The sequence below is a fragment of the Stigmatopora nigra genome, chromosome 16 (genome assembly GCF_051989575.1).
Source record: "Stigmatopora nigra isolate UIUO_SnigA chromosome 16, RoL_Snig_1.1, whole genome shotgun sequence".
In the NCBI taxonomy this organism is placed as follows: Eukaryota; Metazoa; Chordata; class Actinopteri; order Syngnathiformes; family Syngnathidae; genus Stigmatopora; species Stigmatopora nigra.
In genome coordinates this window covers 5,465,013-5,490,663 of record NC_135523.1, presented here as the reverse complement: position 1 = coordinate 5,490,663, position 25,651 = coordinate 5,465,013, and the positions used below count along the sequence as shown (strand labels likewise).

Below are 25,651 nucleotides of genomic sequence, written 5' to 3'. Positions count from 1 at the left end.
TGAAATGTGATCGGTTATCCTAATGTGCACTGAAATGAAGTCATATAATGTTTCAGGTGCCCCAGAGATTCAATAATAAGATGTAAAAGAGGAAATACAAGTCCAAAACATCCCTGGTGGCAATGTGACGACTACAAGACGGGATGTTGACACCGGAATGGTAATGTGAAATGAGCCAACAACTGCTTATGCTAACAATATGCAGGCCTCAGAGAAAATGTGCTCATTGGGTGTTAAACACAGCTGCTGATAAGCAACTTTTGTGGATGTGTACAAGTGTCGACAGCGTGGAGGGAAACCAGTCACAAGCCATCCGGCGTAGACAGGATAGTGTCAACTGTGAGGTCACCAAGGCAAACACGCACACACGTTTGAACAAGGTAACACTTAAACACAACTATGAAGAGAAAAAAAACATTCAAGCATTAATGTTTATTTCACAATGGCACAATCAGTCACCAAACAAGTGCAATGTTTTGTATTCCCTTTGCTTTCCTTATTACTGAATGTTCATCTTTCTGTAACTAATGTCTCTCAGTATAATACAATAGGAAAGTGCTAACATAGTGTAATTTCTTCTTGTACCAGCACCCCTGCTCATTTATTTTTTTATTTTTGCAGTATACTTGTCTAGAATTAAGTCATTTAATTGCTTCAAGTCAGCATTTTTGAGTATTATTTTAAGAGGTTTGCTGTCAGTTTCTGAGTTACCTCTTACTGGTAGAACGAACCTGGTGTCTCATCCAGTTTGTTGGAGCTAAAGTGGAAAAAGAGGAGGGGTTGAGAATGATTACCAGCTCATATTGAAATGGTTTCCTTTTTCCTGCCATTATTCAAATGTAGGAACTTAGAGAGCATTACACTAATAACACCTTTTACAGAGCAATCCATCTACTCAAAGCACAGAACCAATTGGAAGAATAGATATGAGAATTCGTTATTATAATACAGCGACTACGTAAAATGTTCCTGGATGTGTGCATATGCTTGAAAAAAAATGCAACTTGTTGCTCATCCAAGTCTAGATAAATATTGTAGATAATAATGAATGCAATTTAGAAGCCCTAAATCACTCTATGCAATTTGGCAGCTTTTGTTACACAGTACAATGTCATTGAATGAAACCCAGGAAATTGGAAGATTCCCTCAAATTGATGAAATATTTCAGGAATGGAACACTTACAGCGTGGCTCTCCGGGTGGTCTCGGGTTACTGGCACTGCTACCAAATGATGACTGGAAGTTGTGGATGGTTTCTTGAAGGATTTGCCTTTCTCGGCCCTGAAGAAAACACACAAATTTGGTTTTAGAATTCCTGGTATTGTGTAAGAAAATGCTGCTTATGTCCCTTTTAAAGGCAAAGTAGGACTACGAACCTACATTTAGTTTCAATCACATTTTTAGAAGGGATGATTTTATTGCCATAGCATTTTTAATGAATTTATATCTGTTATTTTACAACCTTCCCAGCGTTAAGCTCTGATATGGCAGCCAAGATCTGTTGTCGAGGTCCATCTGTTTTAATGCCGAGTTCTCTCAGGTCTCCATCTGTTAGAGTCAAAAATGCCTCCATATCCACCTATAGGATGAAAAGTTAAAAAACTGAATAGTTTTTCTTGACGACTATTCAGAAGATAGGAAGAAATACCTCTTGTTCTTCAAATATGGGCTGATATTTTTCCAAAGAGAGTTTCTTTAAGATACTTGACAATTCATCTAAAAAAAAATCCAAAATTACCATCCAATTTCTAACTAAAAATATAGAAAGATGTTCGATTTCCAGAAGTTTTACCGTCATCGGTGATAGTGCCGCTACTCGAGCCACCGCTGCTTTTGGAGCGAGGATGAGAAGAAGCAGAAGACAATGAGTCTCCCTGGCCACTGGACGGTTTCGGGGTCGGGGAAGGAGATGGGGTCAGAGTGGGTGAAGTGCTCTTAGAAGTTGACGAATTCCCAGACTGAGGTCGCCTTTTCAAATCCATCTTCTGCAAGGAAATCATATCAGAATAATTCAGAATATATAACAAGGGAATAAAATGCTGACCCTTCTTGAGGAGATATCAGAGGTGACCAGATTAGGATTGGAGAAAGTGTCAGGGAGGTCTGGTGTTGGCATGGTGCCAGTGGGCGAAGAGAGTGGAGCTGGACGTGATGTTGGGGTGTCCTGTTTCTCAGGATGGATTTTAGAATCGATCAAACCAGCAGCTTTCTTCCGTTGAGCCGCTATCTGGGCGAGAACGCCGTCTGCACTCCCCCCTGGTGGAACAAGACAAATGCACCATTGCGAAGAATTAGGAATTTACATTTCACAATCACATTTGCCTTTTAAAATTAATCACCAAGTTAGATCAAGTTTTTATTCTATACCTCCGATTTAATTCAAGATTTCTTAATTATTTAATACCAATATTTTTGCCCTGTTTGTTTATGTTCTTCCACAACTTTGCATTTTTTGCTATAATCATCACTTTGGTACCTCAAAAAAAGTATTTGTTGATGTATTTTTTCTTCTTAGAACGTTATGTGAATATTTCAAGGTAGTATTTTATGGCTAATAACATATCCAAATCCACAATGGCATGTCATAATGTATTGGAGTTGTAAAAAAATGGCAGTGCTGTAAAAATGTGATAAAGTTATTCCATTGAACAATCTCACCACAATAGCCATTTTAAGATGGATGTCAATTATAATTATTATAGGTGCCATAAGCTTTGTCGAAATACTGTGTGTGTTTCTGCGGCCAACTGAACCTGAGCGGTTGTGCATGTCCCGATTGAGCCCCGCCACTCCATTGGAGCCCCCAGATGAGTGAGGCGAGTGGTAATGCCCCGAATTGGAAGGAGAAGAGGACGAGGGTCCTTTGGGAATGCCAGGAAACTTAATGGACCTGCTCACCACTCGACTGATGGACGTCTACACAGATGAAAAGCAGGTAAACAAAGACACAGGCTTTCTTGAAGTATTTGTTCCTATGTAATCACTCACAATGTCTGAATTTCCACTGCTGTTTAGCTTTCTCTGGGGAGGCATGGGAAGCCGTGGCGCTTCACTTTTTCCCTCCCGAAGGACGTGCGAGCGGTCAGAGTTCCAGGATTCGAAGTTGGATGGTGGCAGGAAGGGAGGGATGACCGCCTTCAGCTTGTCGTTGGGCAGCCGGGTAAGGGGCGCTCCGCTTCGAAGCTGAAGGAAAAAATACAATCTCATATTCCTGAGAAATGTAGACATCGGCCTTGCTACAATACATTTTTGGACCATCAAAAGGTCAAGAAAAATATTGCTGTTATCAAAGTTGAATTAAATCCTACCATTGTGGTAATTAGCATGTCCTCCTTCTCTGACGATGACCTGCATAGTAAACCTGGGGAAAAATAGCAACATCATTCAAGTATTTTTTTTCTGTGTGTATGTTCTTTATCAAACATTATTCGAATTTTCAGTTTTACCAGCGTCTTTGGTCTTGACTGCCCAGACAGCACTGATGTCATTTCCTCCTTGGGTACCAGGGGATGCAAGAGTGGCATTCGCGGTACTCGCAGGATTTATTTCGGCTTTCATCGTGGCATCCAATGACGTCTCTGTACCATCGGGGAACGGAGCCAGCCGGTTGGACAAAAGGCCGTGCCTTAAGGTATGAGTCAGCTTCAGCCGCCGGAACCGATTAGACATGCGACTCCACCAAGACTGGACACGATGTTATAGTCCAGCATATCCATTTGTGGGGTGTTATTGAGAAAAAAAGCAGCATAAACAATTATTGGTGATTGTTTTAGCTTACAACTCAAAATAAAAATAACCAATTGAAGGCTTGATATTCAAAAATCTGTAAAACTGAGTATGCAACAGTGCAGCAATATGGTTTCTTTTTTCTTAGATCACATATTAGAGCACTGAGTACGCAACAGTGCAGCAAAAGGGTTTCTCTATTCTTATCTCACATATTAGAGCACTGAGTACGCAACAGTGCAGCAATTGGGTTTCTTTTATCTTAGGTCTCATATTAGAGCAAATCTATGACAATGAAGAAAATGAAATACCTTGAGGCCTCCTTTGTCATCGGGTGGCAGAGGAGCATTGTTGAGGGGATGTCTGCCTTTGGAATGAGTCACTGATGTCCTGCCTCGATGTTTGGATCTTTCCTTGTCTACTTGCATACACACGGAAGCTAGCAGTCGAACCAGCTCAGTGTCTAACAAAATAACACAAATGATTAAAAAAAATGAGTCAATGGTGTAGTCAAGTATAATAACAAAACATTTTCTATTGCAGGTTTTAATACATAGCAGTGGCTACCAGGATCATTCAAGAGCATGACCAAATCGAAAGCCGTGTATCCATTCTTTGCTCGAAGGTTGACATCAGCTCCTTGACCCAGTAAGTATTTGACAACATCTTTATTTCTGAAAAAAGAAAAGAAAATGTTGCAAATGAAAATACTGTATATATTTAATATATTGAACCCATGCACAAGTAATTCAACTAGGGTTAAACTTCTAGTTTACTGTTTGTTTGTTTGTTTTTAAATGTATTTGTACTTTAAAGCATGTTATCTTTCAAATGATTAGTCTTTGCTGCTCACCCATGATATGTGGCCTGCATCAAGGCTGTCCAACCATGAACCCCATCTTGTTTATCGATTTCGGCTTTCTTCTCCACCATCAGCTGCACAACTTCTAACTGGCCGCTCACCGCTGCTATCATAAGTGGCGATGCTCCTTCCTGATTGGATGAATTCACCTGATTGGAATCCTCTTCTAAGATTTCTTTGACCAGCTGAGAATTTCCTGAGCATAAACAGAGAGAGAGTTAATTTTACAAACAACCGTATTGTTGTTTTTGGAAACGCAATCACCCCAACATACCAAGTTTGAGGGCACTGAACACATCTGGTCTTCGTCTCTCATCATCTGGGTAGAAACATTATTGAGGTATGTACAGTAAACTTTTGTTGAAATTCTTTTTGAAGGTATTCAAGCCAATTGGAGCTGTGTTGCTTTTATAGATTGATGCAAAAAAAAAATACATAATGATTTTAAAAGTGCGAGTTTATACAATATTTCTTGTAATATATCTGATTGATTATTATTTCACATTATTATTATTAATTTATTTACTTATTTTTTAACAATTTATTTATGTCTAAAATGTATTTTTCTGTGTCTGTGTTCTCACCCTCTTGCTACAGTGACAGTCAAATTTCCCAAATACGGGATGAATAGTTATCTGATCAAAAAAATACTTTATACCAACTTTCCAAAAGAACTTCATGTATAAAATCTTACTAACAAGTTACAGACCACCTAAAGCCAAAATGCATCAAAGAGTTTGAATAACTGTGGGATTGGTCACTTCCTTAGCCGTCTCTTTCACATTAGTGTTAAGTGTAGCAACCCGTATTGTACATTCAGAAGAGGTCAACAGCAAGGAAATAAAAGGGCACTTACAGTGTAGTGGAGCTCAACAAATTGGTGTCAACACCCGTACAATGAAATTACGTGTTGTTTTACACTCTTTTGCACGCATTGTACTGAGTCTTACCAGTCTGTGGTCGCACAGTAGTGATAGAGTCCAGGTATGTTTTGATCTCTCTCTGTTTTAGCTGCATAGCAAGCTCAAATGCTGTCTTAGACAATACGTTAACTCGGTCTGGATCGGCGCCACGCTCCACCAGCTGCTGGGCTACAGCCACCTTGAAAAAGAACACAAGTTGATGGGTCATTGGCTTTTGAATTTCAAATGCATGAGCATACAGACATGACATGACAAAAAAAGCCTACTTTTCCACTTAGCGCAGCCACCATTAAAGGACCCCAGCCAGTAGTTTTCTGTGTGAAGCTAACATCGGACCCCCACTCCAGCAGTAATCGCACTATGGCTTCATGGCCGTGCTGGGATGCCACCATCAGTGCTGTAACGTCCATGAAATCTCGCACGCCGCCTCCCACGCAGCTTTCGGCCGATCCAAAAGCAACCGCGCTGTGGAAAGAATACCCACATAACCACAATTATTCAAAAGCATACAAAAGTCAAGGTTTTGAATACAATTTCAGGAGGAACTTAAAATACACCATGAGAACTTCATTTATTATTACTTAAATCTTAAATAGAAATGCCAATCTCTAGTTTTGGGGCATTTTTTCATCCAGTAATTGACAAATATCTTTTTTTATTTGTGTGTGAATAGGGACATCTCAATTTCATCATTTATGATCGACGACAAGCACCCAAACCTGCAGCTGTTGTTATTATTTCCATTGGAAACTGCCTCAGTGGCCGCTGCCAGATGGTCAAAGTCATCGACGAAGGCATCGCTCTCCAGAAGGAGCTTGACTACGTGAGTATGTCCACCACGTGCAGCCATAGTCAGGACGCTTGTCCCCAGCCTGTTCCGTCCATTAATGTCTGCCCCGTTCTCCAATAAGATGTGGGCGACACTTAGGTGACCAAATCTAAGAATGCAAAGACACACATGATGGATGACGATTAGTACATTACGGTTGTCGGCCTTACAGTTAGTTCTGGGTTCGAATCCAGCTCGGTCCTCCAGTGTGGAGTTTGCATGTTGTTCCTAGGCTTTCGTGGGTTTTCTCCGGGTACTCCAGTTTCCCCCCACAAACCAAAAACATCCAGAGTAGGCTGGTTGAACACTCAATTGCCCCTAAGTAAGAGTATAAGCGTAAATGGCTATCCATCTCCTCGTGCCCTGCGATTGGCTGGCCACCGATTCAGGGTGTCCCTAGCCTCCAGCACCCCCCGCAACCCTTGTGAGGAGATGCAATTCAGAAAATGCTTGATTTGGAATAAATAATACAACAGAAATCGTCCAGCCCTAGTATAGATGACATACTATGATGTTTTTTTAGCATTTTGAATTCCAATATAAGATCTTGGATGTGTCAACCCACCTGGCAGCCTGCATGAGGGGCGTCCAGCCATAATTGTTGCGACTGTCCACCGATGCCCCCTTTCGAAGCAAAAAACGAACCAAGTTTTCGTGACCGCTAGCCGAGGCAAACTGCAGGCCGGTGTTTCCCTCCTCGTCCGTGCAATCCACCGGCACAAGAGACAACAACAAATCCGCCTTGTTGCACTCGGAGCCCGCGTCCGAGCGCAGTCTGCTTTGCCGTCCGCAGTCTTTCGAGGCTCCGGGTTCCAAGATCCCTCTTGCCGTTTCGTAGTCCCCCTCATCGCATGCCCGAAGGAGAAGCAGTGAGTTTGCGGGGACGCCAAAGTTCATGGCTGCCTCTTTTAGATCGCTCACGTTAGACTTGAAGTGATCGAGAAGAAGAGGTTAGAACTTTTCCTGTCATTCGGCCTGCGTTTGGACGTCATGATGCGCAAACTTCTATTGACGGTCAGCAGGAATAACATCCAGGAAAAAATATTTACCTACGATGTAGCGATAATATAGAGGTTGTTTTTTGTTGTTTTAAGAAAACTGTTGAACATAATGATGTGGATGCGCAGATAACACTCGCCTGGGAGAAACCCGTTACTTGTTCAGTAATTGTCTGACTCGCATCAGTTACCCGGATGTCTTTTCCGGTTCTATTTCAAAATAGTAGTTTATAAATCGACATGCCATGGATTTGAAATAAGTTAAGTGTTTATTTCCATGTTTAACTTGTCTATTTTCTTGTCTATTTTCATCTTAAAGGGAACGAGAGTTGTTCACTGCACACCTCAATGGTAAGAATACATTTATTTAACTATTACTAGATGATTTTAGCCATGTATAGGTTGATTAATTACTAAAAAAAATGTAGATATATAATCAACATTATAGTGAGAATCCTGTGAATACTGAGAACTAATTAAGTAAAATACCTTAAATTACTATAGTGTGTACACAAATCACTTTTCTTACAACTCTTTGCTTTGCCACAAGACGGCGATGTCACATCGAAAACGAAAAATACACAAAGAAGAAACAAGAAGAACCCGGATAACTAGTACATATACAGCAACCCGTCTTTTGCTAGTCCTCTTCCTTAAAAAGCTAACCACGTTGTTGGCGGCTTTTCCTGGCTCACCGCTGTTCGCTTGATATTTCTCCCGAATAAGTCGGTCAGGAAATACTACCATGGTATGATCATACCTTAATAATGTTATTAATGCCACCAAAAGATATTATAGGCTATTAGATAATGCTATTATGGCAGTATTTTTGTTTCGAATGTGCCTGTATGCGAAACGGCTAGCTAGCCCTTGTGTGCGCGCCTAGAAGTATATAGTATTTTAACCAAATGGATACAAAGGAATCTGTATTATTGTTTATCTTACCGACCTTAATGAAATGTTTTGGTTTATTTACGCAGTTATTTGGTGTATTTTGGTGCTAGGATTTGTTGATTTCTTCAATTAAATCTATTAAGAGTATATTATATTCGTGATCGATGAAGTTTATGTAGTATTTACTTATTTTTCACCATATAGGCTTTCAAGGACTCTGGGAAGGCACCCGTTGAATCAGAAGCAAAAGTTCACCGCATCCGCATCACACTCACCAGCCGTAATGTCAAGTCCCTGGAGAAAGGTATTGAAATTCTCGGAATAAGGCCGAACTATTATCAATCTTTGTCGTTGTGCGAGATCTACTGACAAAGATTGTTTTGCCCATTTGCAATGAAGATGAAATCATTTTCCTGATAACCCTGATGTGTTATACGCTATTCTGAGCTATTACTTAAAAGTACTAGGGGACTACATTTAAAATACTGTTCTTTGAAAGTGACACTTGTATTTTATCCTAATTAGTGTGCGCTGACTTGATCCGTGGTGCAAAGGAGAAGAAGTTGAAGGTGAAGGGGCCAGTCCGAATGCCAACTAAGGTAATAATCTGCATCTTTTCATCCACCTGAAAAACTCTTAAGACTTGGTTTCTTATTTCTCCTGTTTTTTTTTTTGCAGACCCTGCGTATCACCACCAGAAAGACCCCCTGTGGTGAAGGCTCCAAAACTTGGGATCGCTTTCAGATGCGGATCCATAAACGCTTAATTGATTTACACAGTCCATCTGAAATTGTTAAGCAGATCACCTCCATCAGCATCGAGCCTGGTGTAGAAGTCGAAGTTACCATTGCTGACGCATAAATATGCAATGAGGCAATAAAGAATATGAAATGAACCTGTTTGTTGAATGTTGTTGAATTGGAGGGCATCATAATGGCATGATATAACAATTATAATGAACAAATGTAATAATTGTGTCCTAATAGTATGATAGGAACACATTTTTGGAATTTTGAATGAATTAGTACACACGGCAATTATATGGTTTAATAAAACCCTGCCTGTTAAAATCAAGGCATTTTGGCTAAGCAGCATCCAACTAAGTGATGTGAGTTTAATTACACAAAACTAGTTGCAATTGATATTAGGGTGATAAACTTAATTTGGGATAAACATAAAACTGCATCTGGATTAATTCTTGCCCAATTTCTGGTGGTATCTTACATTGTGCCATTATGGTTCCGATCTGCAAGAGAAATAGTACCTTTAGAAGCTAAAGATACTATTATACTATCGGTCAAAATTTTATACCTATAGGTGAGCTCAACAAATGGGCAGTGACAGGATATGATGTCAACTCTCAAAGCTGATTGGTTGCAAAAGTATATATTCTTGGCATTTTTTTAGACCTCACACCATGGTGCTCTGTGTTACAACTGATTGCTTGACCCATTAGTCCATTGCCCAACGCCCTTAAAGCTCTTGGAAGTGCAACAATCACTTTTACTCATTTTAGCAAGGTTTGGGTATCTTCAACAACAACAAAAACTATCATGGAGTCTATTGACATGGATTTAACTTGTCTTTCATCCACAGAGGTAAAGTGCAACAATCTTATCTTTCTCTTCTCATTATTTGTAGTAGTTTTTGACACCAAATGTGTTCCCAATATATTTATAAACCTCTGAATTGCCGTGTTTTTTAATAATCTGAATTTGCATTTGTATGCAGATGCCAATATTAGGACAACCAGATCAGCAGGCTATCAAAGTCTACCTTCGTGTCAGACCTTTCTCCAAAGAGGAGCTCTCTGACGATGAGGATCAGGTATAGTAAACAGAAAAAAAACTTAACTAGCCTGTCCTACATTACTTTTCACATGACATTTTACTTCTTGATTTTTAATCAGGGTTGTGTCGTGATAGAAAATAAGCAGATGGCGACGCTGTGTGCCCCCAAAGGTTCATCTGCCTTAAAGAACAGTGAGAAGGGGATTGGCACGTCTGCACACAAATTTTCATTTTCCAAGGTCAGTGACCTCTCATTATGTTTGCAAAAACATGGAGGCATAAACCCACAATTTTGGTCTATGAGTATTAATGTTCAATTGTGTTAGAGTGCATTGATAGTCAATGTTTCATTCAAATTGCTATGTGTTTTTGCATGTTTAGATTTTTGGACCAGCGACAACCCAGGCTGAGCTATATGACCAAACTATAGGGAATCTAATGTCTGATTTCTTGGATGGGAAGAATGTACTGATCTTCAGCTATGGTGTCACCAATGCGGGTAAAACATTCACAATGCAAGGTAATGTAACTTTAATATTTGACTCAAGCTGTCGTTTTGAATTGTCTTTAAAAGTGTTGGTCACTCCAACAGGAACTTCAAAAGAGCCAGGAATATTGCCTCGAGTTTTGGATGCCACCTTTCAGTATATCAGAGGGCGACAGTATTGGGCAATGGATGTCAAGCCTTATCTTAGGGATGACACACGGCGTCTGGATATCGACCAAGTAAAGCAGGAGAAAAGTGCTAGAGCTGCTCTTTTAGCCTCATTTAGAGAGGTGAGATGAGTTGGAGTGAGATTAAATTGGTGTATGATTGTTTATTTTAAAACATTCAGTAATAATACACTGTCTGTGATACACTCTTTAGGAATGTGATCCAATGAGAAGCTATGGATCAAATTTGTCCTGTTTTTCCTCCCCCACTGATCAGTCAGGTAACCATCAAATACATTAGTTAGTAACATTTTTCTTTTTTATGATACTAAAACTTGAAAATGTCTTGACAGATGAAGCAAACGGCCACTTTGCTTTATGGGTGGGATTCTTTGAAATTTACAATGAGTACGTCTACGATCTCCTTCAACCTGCATTCTCTTCCAAGCCCAAGAAACGTGTCGCACTTCGTGTTTGTGATGACGGTGCTGGCAACGCTTATGTGAAAGGTAAAGAAACGATGTCAGATATTTTTTCTGTCTTGTATCATTTGAACTTTTTTTTTTCCAGATCTTCGATGGATCAACGTACTGAGTTTATCCGAAGCCAGCAAACTGTTGCACTGTGGCAATAAAAACCGAAGTGCTGCAGCCACCCGGATGAACCAGTCCTCTAGCAGAAGGCACATTTTCCTCCATTCTAATATTTTATACTACAATTTTCCTCATTTCATGTAGTACTCCAAATAAGACTATACCTTTCCCTTACAGCCACACTATATTTACCATGAAGCTGCTGAAGATAGAAAGAAATGCCGTCAGATGGATGTCAGAGTAAGTCTAGCTGGGTATTTTTTTAAAACGTCAGGGTCTGGGACAATATTCCTTCTAATTTTCCATTGGTCTAGGCAGAAATACAACCTCCCTGAGCGCACTGAGTAAATAGTTCACGTAAAACATGCTGTAAAACAGCACCATCATGGGGTAAGGGGTAAAAAATAAATAGATAAAGTTTTGATTTTATTTACTGTGCGCCATATGATTGCTGCTGCACAGAGAAGACAGCTTAGAGGGAACATTGTCTGGGACTATGATAGTTTTTAAATTCTGAAGTAAATTGTGAGAGTGGCATCTATTATGAAGTGAAAATCTAAACAATTGTATTCCTTAGGTTTTCTCTGTGTGACTTGGCTGGCTCAGAAAGATGCAACACAGCTCAAACCTTTGGGGAGAGGCTAAAGGAAGCAGGAAACATCAACAACTCGCTTCTCATCCTGGGAAAGTGCATCAAGGCCCTGCGCAACCAACAGAGCGAAAAGTAGAAACTGTTCTTGTCTGTGCTTCTATTGGCTGTTTTGTTTTGGGCATTTAGGTTTGTTTTCCATCCAATCAGATTGAAGAGCATCTCCATCCCTTTTCGAGAGAGCAAACTCACCAAGCTTTTTCAGGCCGTTTTGTGTGGCGGGGGAAAGGCTTCCATGATTGTTAACATTAACCAGTGTGCCTCTACTTATGATGAGACGCTTCATGTTATGAAGTTTTCGGCTGTAGCCAAACAAGTAAGTCTGAAAATAGTTTAGCTTTGAGGGCAATATTACAGAGTGACGACTCTGTCTCGTCTTCAGGTGGTGCAAGTGATTCCAGACAAGAATTTGGAATCTCTATCTCACTGTCTGGTGGGTCCAAATGGCAAATCTCTAGTGAGGAATGGAAGGATGGACAGACAGGCCTTGGAAAGCTACTTGTCTGAAGATGATCTGCTCAATGAAGACACAGATGCTGACATGTCTTTACTGACACAGAACGTAATTCAAGATTATTTTCATTATAAAATGAATAAATCCTCTAATGGCACACTGGATTTAATAGACAAGTGTAGTTATCATTCCACTCTTGTATTTGTGGCTTAATTATTGAACTTATTTTAATATCTTTTGACTGTCCTGATTGGTTTGCCAGGAGTTAGTCGACGCCATTGAAAGCCTCCGATCAAAACTGCTGATCGAACGAAGACGAAACCTGGAACAGGAAATCGAGATCCGTAAGGAAATGGGTGACGCCATGTTGCAACAGATCGCGAAGAGTCAAGAAATGCACAGGTTTGGAAAGGTTGCCTGAAATGTTAAATCCATTTACCAACAGTTCTTGTTTTTGGAATGCTCAGTCGACAGATTGAAGAACTGAAGGAGAGCTACCAAGAAAAGATGGAAAACACTTTTGAGATTTATAAAGATGCTATCAAAGAACACGCTTATAAAAGCGCCATGAGCAATTTAGAAGATGATTATGTGCCTCTTGAGGAGTTCATTGCCGAGCAGGAGAAAGTTGAGGTAGATTCTAATGGCTTTTACTCTGGCTCATTCAAAGATGTTAGGGGTGTTTTTATAGTACGTTTTTTAGAATGGTTTTTCCATTGGCTTGTAGGCTCTGAAACGTCAGCTTTCAAATTTGGCATCAGGTCCCACAACCGGCAATGTTTCTTCTTCTGCTGATGTATCATGTCAGTGTTCTCAACCAGTTAAAGATTTTGAAGATGGAGGTTTGTATTTTTTTATTTTTTAGTCGAAAACTACATGTGCATAATTGTTTTAAGAGGTATGACTGCTTGGAAGTTTCAGATTTTTTTTTCACCTATAGACAAAGGACGTTATGAGCGTCTCTGCGTGGAGAAAAGTACCTTAGAACGCATCTGCGAGGATAAGCAAGAGGTATAAAGTTTGGGGGTTAGAATTAATGGTTTTTGAAATTGTAGTCTCTCATTTGAAAGACTTTGGTTTAAAATCGGAGGATCATCAATAAAGGATGAGACCAATTTAGTTCATAGACAGTTAAAGCTTATCTATTTTCACTTAGTTTTAATTCTTATCTATTTTTCACTTAGTTGATACTGTCCTTGGAGAAGCGACTCATTGAAGTCAGTGAAACCCTACAGAAGGTTGGAGATGACTTTCTGGAGAAATTGGCTGAGATAGAGATTCTTAATGTGAAGAACAAAGATCAGGTGAGATGGCAAAAAGAAACCTTGAGTGCATTAAATTGCCATTATTTTAACAAAACACTTCCAACTGTTTTTTTGGTCCAATAAGATGAAAACAACACAGGAATTGCTGCACCAGTCCTTGGAAAAGGACACAGAAATTTCCTCCCTAAAGGCAGAAATCTCCATTCTTACCGCAAAGTTGAATTCGCAACCTGAACCTAAGAAAAGGTTTTTTGCCAACATCAGGGAAGTTGTTACACCGCCGCGCATTTCCGAAAGACGGGCATTAAGGAAAACTACCAAGGCATCACGTCAATGACTAGTGCGGCATTTTGGTCATATATATATTTAATGAGGCTATGTATTTTAAACCGGAGATATTTTACTTTATAAATGCAACTCCCATTTTTTTATGTAATAAAATTATTTTAACACGATGCCAGTATAGGATTCTCCAAATTATTTTCAGTCACAGTCGCACTGCAGTCTCATTTTTATTTTTATTTTCTTCCATTTCATTTGCTGTAAGGTTATTAGACACGCCCTCATACATTGCAATAGAGGGTCTTTTTGATTTGAACCCTGAGGGGTAACTTGGTCATAAAAGGCACTGAGAAGGAGAAATGAAATGATCTAAATAGACTAGGCTTCTTTAAGTGCAACCTTATTCTCCACAATTGAAATCAAGCCAGATATTGAGTAAAAGGATCTTGGAAAAAAAAAAAGTTTTAATGGAGTAATGTTATTGATATGTATTCAAAATTCAACTGCAGCAATGATTATAATTGCATCATGCATTTTTAAAAAGGACAGTTTTCTTCCATATATACTTTTGCTGTGTGTTTAATTTCCACAGAGTATTTTTTTTACATGGTTCCCATTCATTCTGTCTTCAAAGTTGGAGTGATAGAAACGTGGCAAGAGCGCAGCCCCCCCTCAGTGAAAGGACAGTTGTGGTCGAGACAAGCAGCTGCTCTTGTCTTCACTCTCAGTGACAGTTAATGAGATTACCAATTGGCTTTTATCCTGCATCGGTGCAAAGGGGTCAATCACAGGATTAAATTCTAGCTCAATTGACATCCCTTTATCAGCCTTTTTCTTCTCTCTCATCACTTTTCAATATTTTTCCTCACTCTCCAAAGGATACTTGCTGATCTCTGGATGGCATATCTTGAAGACCCAACTGGAATTTAGTGATGCTTTGCTTTCTATGAGCTGTCTTCTGTCTGAATGTAATATCTTGCCAGGAAAGAATAGAGAACACAGTAGAGAGGGACCCAGCCAAGACGGACTTGGCAAGACATCCTCATGCCACTTATAAATAACAAAATAGGAGATGACTGCACACTTGGCACAAACAAAGCTTTGACTGATGGCAAAGCTCTGGTGGATTCCTTGATTAAGGTAATCTTAATTCTCTTAAACTCTTCTGGTTTTCCAATCTTACTTAAGATTTATCATTGCTTTGAGTATTTGGTATACTTGTAATGATTGCCTGGTGACAACACCTCAAAGCTACAGAAAATAGGAAGTATGTTTTTGTGAATTTAACCCTGTGGCTAAAACAGCACTTTCAGTGAATAGCATTATTTTTGCTCCACTGCATTTTTGTGCTCCTTCAAAAAAAGTAGGTTACACTGCATTTATACTAAGTTACATGTTAATGCATGAACTTGCATTTTGATCATATTTGCACAGTACACAAAACTTCATTTCCTAAGGTTTTTGAAGTTTGCAATTAATTTTTATTCTGGGATTAATGTATACTGTATGCAAACATATTTTATTGAAGTCCACTTCAATTGAGAACAACATAAACACTTTAAATTTAACTTAAAAAAAAACCTTTACAATCTACTATACACTAAATTTTAATCTTGCATTACACTAAAGTAGTTGTGGTGGATTTTTTTCCCATCAATGTTGGAGTGTATGTCATTTTTTTTTTTCTTCTGCATAGGTGGTGGCATGCTATCGACATCTAGCTTCATGTGTCGGTGGCTGCACTGACAGCTTGCAGCTACGAAATGAGTTGAGACAAACGAGGGAGAGGGCCCGGGATTTGGCCACCACCATCCGTCTACACCTCACCTCGCATCTTCGGGACAAGAGCCTCCCCGTGGAACATCGGAAAGAGATGGAACTCCTTTGGGTGGCCTTTTCATCCAGCTTGGAGCTTCTCCACATTGACATGTGTAGAGTTTACAACATGGGAGAAATCTTCAGTGTTGTGGAGTCTCCTCGTTTTGTTCAAACTGGCTTGCAAGGTAATGAAAGTTGTTTTATTGTGTAGGGTCAACAAGCAAACCATTGGACATAAAAACTTCAGTTGCCAAAAATGGCACATTTCTGGGGTTTAAAAGGCAACCAAAGAAAAAAATATATAGTTGGTAGTCTGACTTAATTGTGCCTTATAGTCGTAAAAATACAGTAAATAAAAATTCTTAGATGCATGTGACAAATTTGCCATTTCAAATGACTTGAGTTTGGGGTCCTGTTTAGGAAACAGCAGTGACGTCGCCGCCCGAGCTCTCAGTCTACCTGACCTTAACGGGGCGCTGAACGCCAACCCTCCCGATGACCTCGAGAACCAGGAGCGCCAGACCATGGAGCAGGAAATCAGCCAAATTGACCACATGATCGATGACATGGAAACAAAGGTGAACGTTTTGCGTTGGATGGTAGAGCCGCGAGGGTCACTTAATGTCGACCCGATGGGCAGCAGTGATAGTGGCTCCCTGGCTTTGTTCTCTCTGGATGAGGAGCAGTTCTCTGGACACTCTCCTGCAGACCAGCGTCGTCACATTGTGGCGCTATTACTTTTATCTGCCGTCATTTTTGTGGCGACCATTTTATGTGTCTGCATCTTTTTCTTCTCATGAATGAAAATAGTGTATTTAGACAGGTTTTGGCAGGGTTGAATAGTTCTAAATTTCTATTCAACAGGTTTGGAGATGTACCATTGAATGAAAAGGAGTCTTAACATTTTTGATAGGCCGTGTTAAGTTATTTTAGCTAAAAAAAAAATACATGTAAGAGTAATAATTGAATGGAAGAAAAAGTAAAAATATTGTACAAAAAATGGAAATAGTAACCAACAAATGCCAATATTTTTTGAGTAAAAGAAACTGGCTGAGAATAAATATTTTTCTGATTTATTAATTTTAGGGGAGTTGGAAGATCCAAACCAGCGGATTGTTGCAAAACTCTTTCAATAAAGCACTATAAAACATTGGGATTTATTTTGTTATTGGAAATATAACAAGCATCTTTTTTTTGTTTCTGCTGAAACACTCAATTGCTTTTTTAATTAACTATTTCAATATATTTTCTTTTTCTAAACAACATAAATTGACTTTTAACTCTATTATAAAACAGCCAAATACACTTCTGCATTAATTTGTATCTAACAAAATATACACTTGAAATCAAAGACAGAGTGATCCTTTAAAGAAAAAAAAAGTACACAAGTTCATGATTTGGGGGCGGAGGATTATAACGATTGTGCGAAAGTTTTATTTTGAAGGGTATCTGCGGACATGTTCAGAAGCTGCTAACGAATTTCAAGCAGGAAGTGTCCAAACTTTCCCACAAGTTTTACTATCAGCTTTTACAATGGTGTTGAAATACTGTCACTCTCAAGTCAAGGTCTTTGCTCGTCGCCAATATGAAAATCGGTTACTCCTTGCTCCAGAAAAACGACAAAGTGAACGTCTATACTACAACGATTCACCTAGTGATCTTACTAGGAGAAATGTCAAATTATGGGAAAGTTTTATGACTTCTTCATCTGACGTGAAGGGACAAGCTGGCTTCAGACACATGCACCTGTCCGGAATAGGTGACTTGTAAACACTTTTTGTATACTTACACTGTTATAAAATAGCCATGAAAATGAAATGTGATCCATTATAAATCGGGCGAATGACGTCATAGTAACCTTGGTTATTATAGTTTAATTATTCGAAATCTAGATGTAAGGATAATATTTTCTAACCAATTTTGCATTTGTCAATTTATTTTCAATTTTTAAAATTGGTCAGAAAATTGCATCACTAATATTTTTCATTTCTGTACATCAATGATAAATACAGTGAAGATTAATGACAAATTTGACCTTTTATATGTTGATGTATTTATTACTCTTTATATTGATGTTTATTTGTTTGCAAGTTGTCTACTATTTTTACAAATGTAGGTATAATCATACATACTCTGTGCCAATAATTATACTTTGTTACATGATAATACACCATTGTTCTTATCCCATTATTATTATTATTTTTTTTGCTTGTGTGGTTGCCACCATCTTCCATTATAAAGCATTTGGAACAAACATATTAACGGTTGAATAATAACTTGCATCTTTTCAACATCACACTTAGAGAAGCATTCTATCAGGCCTATCCAGCATGACTCCCAAGCGAATATTCCTAAAGTCCGCAAGCTGTTCTTTGACACTCACGCGGTGGTTCGACTTCTTGAAGAAAACGGTTTGTGCACTCGCCGAAATTTCTTTGCATGCTAAATCCGCTTCCTAAATTTAAATATTTTAATTTGTTAGGCTTTGCGACTGCCCAAGCTGAAGCCTTGGTTAAGGTGCTCTTGAAGATGACCAACTCTAATATGGACACCATTTACAGTGACATGGAAACCAAAGTACAACAGGTAAATATTTATATTTGTATGTATATATGACACAGTTCATAAGACAGGAAAATTCAAACCACAATCATTGTGTTAGTCGTCTATATTACAATACATACAACAATTTCGAGGGACTGTTTTATTGTTTACTGTAAAATATCTTTTAAGAATAATATGTCGCACTAATATTTTTTATAATGGTTGTGTCCATTTTTAGGAGATTATGATGCAACGTGTAATGTCTCAAATAGTAGCTTTAAAGAAGGACATGATCATTCTGGAGAAAAGTGAGTTTTCAGCGTTACGGGCAGAGAACGAGGTAAGCAGGTTGTACAAGAGTTACAATGTTATTCACTATTCTTGCAGATGTACATGTACAAGTTTTTCTGAGAACTTATAGATAATGAAAAATAAATACCCTATTCTACCACCCACAATGAGCAGACTATATAACTAAAGACGCTTATTCATATTGCAGAAATTAAAGATCCAGCTATTGCAACTGAAGGCGAAACTATGTGTAAGTAAGAATTTGTTGTAATTACACAATATTGACATTACCATTGAACTCCAAGTTAAAGTTATTCATATTTTTCATTGTATCCTTCACTGTCTTTTAGGATGTGATGAATAAAATACGCTCGGACACCTTTTTAGATATGAATTTAGAGAAGAGTTCCGTGAAAGAACTGGTAACTCCACCGATCTTGGTTATATTTGATAAAAATGGCACCTGATCTTTTTTTTTAAATAGGATGGCATGCACATCTATATTTTCAGAAAGCGGATCATGACAGGAAGCTTTTGGAAACACAGACTGAAATTCTGGAAAAGGTCTGTATACGTGAGATAGTGATATTGTCATTGCTAAATGCACAAATTAAAAGCAGTTTTTTTTTGTCATTGTTTTTTTTTTTTTTACCAGACAGCCGAGCAAGATCGTCATCTGACTCAGACTAACATGAAAATAGACACAGAAGTAGCGGGTTTAAAAACTATGCTGGAGTCGCATAAATTGGACTCCATAAAATATCTTGCAGGTAAGAAATAACATACAGTATATTTAGATAGAATATTCCTTTCTATCATTAGTTAAAATCTCTTTTATTCTCTATTATTTAGGGCTGTAGCAGTAAAAAAATGTTTGAAATCATGCAAATTACAAATACAACAAATCATTTTTGTTTTGTTTTTTCCTCTTTAGGGTCAGTGTTCACTTGTCTGACAGTAGTTTTGGGTTTTTATCGTATTTGGATGTAAAAAGCAATTTAATGGTGCGACATTCACAAACTTGTTTGTTTTGTGTCATTTTATCTCTCCAAAATGGCTTAAGTTGAAAATTATACAGACTTCTGCATTTTCAATTGGTCACACGTAAATATGTGTACATTTTTATTTTATTTAACTATCATTTGTGTCACTTGTGTGTAATAAAATGGGTTTTTAAAAAGGCTGCATCTTGTGGATCAGTACTTTACAATATGCCAGACTTAAATTATTATGGTTATTTTAGAAAAATAAATGGAAATGTATGTTTAGTATTTAAGGTCTTATTACATATATCACTCTCATCAATTGCCATACCCCGCAACCGCCACTAGGGTGTGCATGGATTATGCTTTTGTTTTGAAATGTTTTTGAACCGGAGGTGAAAGCATTCCCGGAAAAATCTGATGTGTTACAACATGTGCATATGACACTCAATTTTTTTCTGGCGCACTTAATACCACTTGATTGTCATTTTACACATAAAAGTAACTTTCATAATAGTGTATGTTAGTAGTAATTATTTATGTTTTTTTTCACACGACAACTGGCGACATGGAGTAAGTGATCAGGCTTCAAGATAAACGGGACGTGAGTAATTGCCAACATTATTTTTAAACAGCAAAACCACTAAACACCAAATAAGATGGTGTATGTTATAACCCTAATTTGATGGCGTGATTGTTATGTTTACAGATCCCGTGCTAGTGTTATTTACTGCAGTCATGGCTGATGCGTTCAGTAGCAGCTCGGAAATTGCAATACACCGTCAAGTGGACGTCCAAAATAAGAGAAGCATACCTCTGGAAAAGCTTGATGAATTCTATCAAATCCAAAAAACCTGCGATTTTGTCCGTCAAAATGACTTCAAGAAGGTACTCTTTGACATCTGCCCTAATGTTGCAACAATACTTGAAATTAGGATTAATATATTAATATAATATATTCATTTATTCAAGGTTGCTCTGCAGTTTCCTGATGAACTTCTGCATGATTCCTCTGCAGTGGCAGCTGAGATAGAAAGAATTACTCAGGCAAAGTTATTTATTCTAGCGGACACATCATATGGAAGGTAAATTCTTTAGTTATTTGGGGTGCTCTTTGTATTTTTGTAGTATATTTTATTTTGGATGTCATCCTGTGCAATAATGAACTGTATGATTTCAAGCAGTGTATGTATCTCATGTTGTTTGTAATTGTTTTGGTCAGTTGCTGCGTGGATGAGGTGGCAGCAGAGCACGTTGGCGCCGACTGCCTGGTCCACTACGGTCGCGCCTGCTTGAGTCCGTCCAAACGGCTGCCCCTAATGTATGTCTTCGAGATCGCCAGCATTGATGTTGACAAATGCAATTCGGCCTTCAGAGAAATGCACACTGACCCACAGGCCCATATCCTCATTCTCTATGACGTTAGATACGCACACGCTATTGGTAAGCATAAACATTTATGTCACAATGTTTCACACTTTTGGGCCAAAGTCTTAAGAATGAATCAGGAAAAAATTTAGCTCGCTATTAACTCCTCTTTTTTCCCCTTAGATAATCTTGCATCACTACTTTGTGAAGACTATCCAAATGTTGTTTGTTCACAACTTGTTGTGGAAGGCGAGCATTGCTACAGCCACGGTCGGCGTAAAAAAGACAGTGATGAGGACCAAGATGAGCCACGTATTCACTTCGGAAGACAGTTGTCCTTGAAAAGTGGACTGAGCATTGAAGATTATCACATGTTCTATGTGGGCCAAGATGGAGCAACTTTGCGTAACTTCATGATGACGTGGAATCGTTGTTCCTTCTCGTCTTTTGACCCAGAGACATCTACCGGGAGGAAAGAGTCTGCCGGGATCAACCGTGTGCTGATGAAGCGCTTCTATGCTATTGAAAGGGCAAAGGATGCCAATGTAGTGGGCATTTTGGTGGGCACTCTTGGCGTGGCAAACTACCTGGCTATAATCCGGCAGCTGAAAGACGCTATCCGGAATGCGGGCAAGAAGAGTTATGTGTTTGCCATGGGGAAGCTCAATGTGCCCAAGCTTGCCAACTTTCTCGAAATTGACATTTTTGTTTTGATTTCGTGTCCTGAGAACTTACTGCTGGACTCCAGTGAGTTTTATCGACCTGTGGTAACGCCTTTCGAGATGGAAGTGGCCTGCAACAGAAATAGGGAGTGGTCCGCGCAATATGTCACTGACTTTAGACATCTTTTGCCAGGTTAGTCTATTTTTCTGCAGCTTTTCAGTTTTGGGTAAGCTTTTAGCTGCCATTTCATTTATTTGACGTTTTAGTGAAACTAGGTGCTTCTTATGGGGTTTCAAGATAAGACTTTAATTATATATTTATTATTATATATATTTTTAGATAAACTTAGCTTCTTTTGTCTTTTTAGGTGGAAAAGATTACGTACCCCTGCCAAAGGAGCTCAAAGAATGTGACGAAACAGACGTGTCTTTAATCACCGGAGCAATGAGGAGCTACAAACTTGACTGCGATCCCGAAGAGAGCTCAAACAGTTCTTCACTTGTCTTAAGAAACCCAAATCTGACCGTAGCCAACACCAACTCTGCTGGTATGTGTCATTTATAGCCACCCAAAGAGCAGAATTTCACTTGTTTATTGTCCTAAAAATGCAGTACAAAGTCAAAACACACTCAAGCATCAACACTGTCTTTCAGCATCGTTTCTGGCAACTCGAAGCTGGCGTGGCTTGGAGGAAAAGTTGGGAGAGACCCCTGTCCGGAAAGCTGTGGAGGGCAGGAAAGGTATCGCTATTGCCTATGAAGAAGAAGGAGGATAGTGGAAAAGTTAGCTAATATTGACTTATTTGACACTTTTGAGGTGAGTGAGTTGTGCATTACAATTTGCATACATCACTGGTTATTCACAGGAACCTCCTCCACAAAGGATACAGGAAAGATGCCAGTGTTTCCATTAGAACGTCCTTCCAACCAGTCTTGGTTAACTGTAGGGGAAAATTGGGGGCATCATGATTGAGTTATTAAGAAAAAATGTGTTCAAAAAGGGCTGGTTGCTCACTTTTACTGATGAGAGTGATTTGATCTCCTTGATTAAAATTTAGATCTTCAGGATTTGATGACTCGTAGGAGTGAAGTGCCACATAAACAACCTCGTCTTGTTGTTGTTGTACTCTTGTTTGCTAAAGCAGAGCATGTGGTCATTTGGTATGTATTCTTGGGAGTATTTTAATTTTGTTGGACTCACTTCTTTGGTATAACACCATAATGTGAGGTGCTGGTTTTGAGCACGACCCCAAACAGTCTTCATGTCTGTGTCCTCATTCAAGACACTTGCTGGATCTGATGTCAACCTTGGTTGAATGTAAATTTGTTCAGCGCTTAATTATGGAAATGTATATTATTTTATCTTACCTTAATGTGACTGAAAAGGTGGAGACGTTCAGTTTTTTGCTGATCTTTTCAATGAGGGTCGAGTAAGTGGAGCCGTTTTTTAGAGACAATGCAAAGTTGAACGTGTAACGTACTTTGACAATGCAGGAATTGTCAATAGGCCAGGCGTCCTGAAAACCAATCAAAATAATTATTCAAATACACTTTCTTCTTTTCTTATGATAGTGTTCATACCTTCTGCTGAAAATCTCCATTACTTGTGTCTACACGGTTAAGACCTTTAAAAAAAAATGGCATTCACAAACTATTATCTTCCACCAAATTTCCAAATTGTTAGAATAATTCACGAAAACCTTGTTTCCTCTGCGGCCTTGTCGGGGGTTCTCGACTCGGAGGTCCTGATAATTCCTGTTTGCCAATAAGCATTAAAAAGAATTATAGCTTTCAATAAAAATGTTTTTGCCCACGACATGAGTTTCTTACATTCTTCCGCTTAGTATCCAAGGACATTTCCAGGTGTTCCAGGTAATTGTAAGGAACAAGTCCCTTCTGTTAAGAAATCATACTTCAAATGTGAGGATCTAAATACAAATGCAGAGACTATTATTCAAGAATTGGTAAGCAGTCCTTACTCTTCCGTTAAAAATGACGGAGGCCCAATTGTCTGAACCCTTCTGGAGAACAAACACAATGTTGCCAGGCACAACTGCCAGCTCATCGCTTGTCTCGGGAATAAACTCGTAGCGCACAATGTGAGGGTCTCCTTCCAAAGCCCTTAAGAGTAGTAGTGAGTAATGTATTGTAAACATTCATTTTCATATGAACTCAAGTCATTGTTTTCACAACTTTACCTCAGAACCTCGGGCTCCTTAGGACCTGACGGTTCCTGTTCAACCTGTGGTTGAAACATATGCAAAACTTAGTCAAAACATCCAAATTTAATTCCAGACCCTAACCTGAAGAAAAGTTCCTGATGTCATTTGAAGGAATGAAAGTGTTTTGTTACATACATATGGTAGATGAAAATTTTGAGTAGATAATGTTGTCAATTAATGCAATTTCAAGGGTTTTTCTCAAATAAAGTACCTAAGAAAAAGCTCATTACATTACATTACCTGTGGCTTTAAAGGGGCAAATCCAGAGAAGTGATCCCGAGGAACAACAGATGCAACCACCTAAAAAGATTTTGAAGAAACGTACAGGTTTGATGTATTCTTTTGTTGTTGTTGTTGTACTATTGATAAATGCATATGTGCGCAACCTTGGCTTTTCCCAAGTAATCCTTCTTCTCCAGTTCAGCAACATAATGCTTATTTGGTCGAAACAGCACCGTGGCCGGGAACTCGACTGCTTTATAAACTTTCTGTTTCTGGAATTCATATCAAAGAAACATTCACCAAAGGTAAGGAAAAAAATCTCAATGTACATTTTGCATTGGTACATGTCATTAAAACAGGAATCAAAAGATCTAGATCAGAACAGACCAGGATAGACTGCATAGCCCTGTCAAGGACTGAGATCTTTGTATCTGTCTTGTACTCGAGAGCCTTAACCAGGTTCTTCTGGGCTTTTTCCCATTGACCCATGTGAGCCTCTGCCAAAGCCATGTTGTGTAGAACCTTTGTTTAAGATCCAAAATGGCAAAAGGTACATTTATTCAGTGTATTTTTTTAGACTAAATGAATAACACTGTCATACCTCACATGCGTATAACTTGTATCGGAGACCAAGCACTTTGTAATCTATCAGCTGGTTGCCTCTCAGAGCCTTGTGGGCCAGTTGGAAATCACTGACACTCTCCTCGTACCTTAAATGAAAAATAGTCACTTGAAAAATGACCATAGAAAGCAACTTGTAGTTGTTAATGATGTAATAACATAAGTCTTGCCTCTGTTTTTTATAAAAGGTAATTCCTCTTTGGAAGAAGGCCACAGCCAGATGTTCATCCTTGCAGATGCTGCCGTCAAAGGCCTAAAAACACAAACCATTTCACTTCCTAAAGTGAGAAAAACCAGAAACGGTATGTCCTACTTCTTCTTTTTCAGTGACTTGCACTTACAGGCTACAGAATATCACATTATAGTCAATATTTTTATTATCATTATTCCCTATTTTCTCCTCAATCAAATACCAGAAATTCAATGGTTTTAATATAAAAAAAAATACAAGGCCATACTACCTTTTCTGCAGCATCCAAGTTTTGGTTCAAAAGCTGGAGACAGCCTATGTTAAAACAAATTTTAGAGTTCGGTTCTTGGATGGATAAGAACATCCTGAGTGCTTCAGCCAAATTCTTTCTGTCCACACACGTTACAGCGTCGTCCCATTGACGAAGAGTATCCAAAAAAGACATTGTCGCTGGTTAGTTAGGACTTCACTGTGTGTGATACCAGCAAAAAAAAAAAGGAAGCTGAAGTCCTTTTGATTTATACAACCAAGATTAGGAAGTGATGACATGAATTGTTGACACATAAGACTGCACCATCACTTTTCTTCCTTAATTGTAGATATCACCAGTGGACCTATAACGGCATTATTATGTTATGGGATATAAATGCCAATATTTACATCCTTTCCATCTATCCAGTGTTATTAATTTGATTATTCATTTAGCTCATTAGTTATCTCTTCTATGCTTAAAATGTTTAAGTGATGCCTCATGCACTTTGGCTCACAGTTCTGAAGTCTACTGGCCCTTTAACACATCTTTTGTTATGGTA

General features: G+C 38.7%; 7 protein-coding genes, 1 long non-coding RNA gene and 1 other non-coding gene across 11 annotated transcripts; 7 read left to right on the top strand and 2 right to left on the bottom strand.

The window, feature by feature from the left end:
• Positions 1 to 417: 417 nt before the first annotated feature.
• On the bottom strand, positions 418 to 7,495 carry anks6 (ankyrin repeat and sterile alpha motif domain containing 6). Its single transcript, XM_077735916.1, has 18 exons — positions 6,905 to 7,495; positions 6,230 to 6,448; positions 5,777 to 5,975; positions 5,538 to 5,688; positions 4,862 to 4,906; positions 4,579 to 4,783; positions 4,293 to 4,399; positions 4,037 to 4,188; positions 3,446 to 3,683; positions 3,308 to 3,360; positions 2,988 to 3,182; positions 2,753 to 2,915; positions 2,044 to 2,255; positions 1,792 to 1,984; positions 1,648 to 1,715; positions 1,462 to 1,578; positions 1,184 to 1,280; positions 418 to 757 (listed from the first exon to the last, which is right to left on the bottom strand). The coding sequence occupies exons 1-18, from the start codon at positions 7,234 to 7,236 to the stop codon at positions 708 to 710; spliced, it is 2,796 nt and encodes a 931-aa protein (XP_077592042.1). The 5' UTR covers positions 7,237 to 7,495; the 3' UTR covers positions 418 to 707.
• Positions 4,600 to 7,689, top strand: LOC144209541 (uncharacterized). Its single transcript, XR_013329164.1, has 3 exons — positions 4,600 to 4,927; positions 6,184 to 6,333; positions 7,657 to 7,689. It is a non-coding gene; the product is annotated as an uncharacterized LOC144209541 (long non-coding RNA).
• A 230-nt stretch (positions 7,690 to 7,919) lies between these two features.
• rps20 (ribosomal protein S20) lies at positions 7,920 to 9,126 on the top strand. The gene is made up of 4 exons (XM_077735773.1): positions 7,920 to 8,085; positions 8,436 to 8,535; positions 8,757 to 8,830; positions 8,910 to 9,126. Exons 1-4 carry the CDS (start codon positions 8,083 to 8,085, stop codon positions 9,090 to 9,092), a joined length of 360 nt encoding a protein of 119 aa, XP_077591899.1. The 5' UTR covers positions 7,920 to 8,082; the 3' UTR covers positions 9,093 to 9,126.
• On the top strand, positions 8,620 to 8,684 carry LOC144210013 (small nucleolar RNA U54). The gene has a single exon (XR_013329308.1). It is a non-coding gene; the product is annotated as a small nucleolar RNA U54 (small nucleolar RNA).
• A 504-nt stretch (positions 9,127 to 9,630) lies between the features above and the next one.
• On the top strand, positions 9,631 to 14,091 carry LOC144209456 (kinesin-like protein KIF20A). The gene is given in 17 exon segments (XM_077735771.1): positions 9,631 to 9,829; positions 9,963 to 10,058; positions 10,141 to 10,260; positions 10,403 to 10,541; positions 10,614 to 10,798; positions 10,890 to 11,184; positions 11,246 to 11,357; positions 11,446 to 11,508; positions 11,846 to 11,992; positions 12,068 to 12,233; positions 12,300 to 12,479; positions 12,634 to 12,773; positions 12,839 to 13,004; positions 13,099 to 13,213; positions 13,312 to 13,382; positions 13,556 to 13,675; positions 13,761 to 14,091. Coding segments are annotated over 17 exon segments (2,373 nt in total). The 5' UTR covers positions 9,631 to 9,784; the 3' UTR covers positions 13,974 to 14,091.
• A 338-nt stretch (positions 14,092 to 14,429) lies between these two features.
• On the top strand, positions 14,430 to 16,890 carry rgs9bp (regulator of G protein signaling 9 binding protein). Its single transcript, XM_077735772.1, has 3 exons — positions 14,430 to 15,058; positions 15,615 to 15,921; positions 16,157 to 16,890. The coding sequence occupies exons 1-3, from the start codon at positions 14,963 to 14,965 to the stop codon at positions 16,534 to 16,536; spliced, it is 783 nt and encodes a 260-aa protein (XP_077591898.1). The 5' UTR covers positions 14,430 to 14,962; the 3' UTR covers positions 16,537 to 16,890.
• Positions 16,891 to 17,041: 151 nt separating this feature from the next.
• Positions 17,042 to 19,859, top strand: mcur1 (mitochondrial calcium uniporter regulator 1). Its single transcript, XM_077735770.1, has 9 exons — positions 17,042 to 17,495; positions 18,040 to 18,147; positions 18,219 to 18,322; positions 18,519 to 18,620; positions 18,780 to 18,821; positions 18,922 to 18,993; positions 19,082 to 19,135; positions 19,227 to 19,341; positions 19,506 to 19,859. Exons 1-9 carry the CDS (start codon positions 17,129 to 17,131, stop codon positions 19,559 to 19,561), a joined length of 1,020 nt encoding a protein of 339 aa, XP_077591896.1. The 5' UTR covers positions 17,042 to 17,128; the 3' UTR covers positions 19,562 to 19,859.
• A 98-nt stretch (positions 19,860 to 19,957) lies between these two features.
• On the top strand, positions 19,958 to 23,400 carry dph2 (diphthamide biosynthesis 2). Of its 2 annotated transcripts, XM_077735766.1 has the most exons (8): positions 19,958 to 20,158; positions 20,264 to 20,442; positions 20,527 to 20,639; positions 20,777 to 20,997; positions 21,106 to 21,777; positions 21,953 to 22,132; positions 22,239 to 22,367; positions 22,451 to 23,400. In XM_077735766.1, the coding sequence occupies exons 2-7, from the start codon at positions 20,293 to 20,295 to the stop codon at positions 22,358 to 22,360; spliced, it is 1,458 nt and encodes a 485-aa protein (XP_077591892.1). In that variant the 5' UTR covers positions 19,958 to 20,158; positions 20,264 to 20,292; the 3' UTR covers positions 22,361 to 22,367; positions 22,451 to 23,400. The 2 variants fall into 2 exon arrangements, with proteins under 2 accessions (XP_077591892.1, XP_077591891.1); XM_077735765.1 differs by having other exon boundaries at positions 22,239 to 23,400.
• Positions 22,162 to 25,330, bottom strand: ncf2 (neutrophil cytosolic factor 2). 2 transcript variants are annotated; one of them, XM_077735768.1, is made up of 15 exons: positions 25,111 to 25,330; positions 24,820 to 24,902; positions 24,630 to 24,738; positions 24,416 to 24,550; positions 24,193 to 24,300; positions 24,047 to 24,106; positions 23,783 to 23,826; positions 23,564 to 23,705; positions 23,415 to 23,480; positions 23,285 to 23,339; positions 23,166 to 23,209; positions 22,953 to 23,101; positions 22,600 to 22,891; positions 22,422 to 22,525; positions 22,162 to 22,338 (listed from the first exon to the last, which is right to left on the bottom strand). In XM_077735768.1, the coding sequence occupies exons 1-13, from the start codon at positions 25,282 to 25,284 to the stop codon at positions 22,639 to 22,641; spliced, it is 1,422 nt and encodes a 473-aa protein (XP_077591894.1). In that variant the 5' UTR covers positions 25,285 to 25,330; the 3' UTR covers positions 22,162 to 22,338; positions 22,422 to 22,525; positions 22,600 to 22,638. The 2 variants fall into 2 exon arrangements, with proteins under 2 accessions (XP_077591894.1, XP_077591895.1); XM_077735769.1 differs by having other exon boundaries at positions 22,433 to 22,525.
• Positions 25,331 to 25,651: the final 321 nt, after the last annotated feature.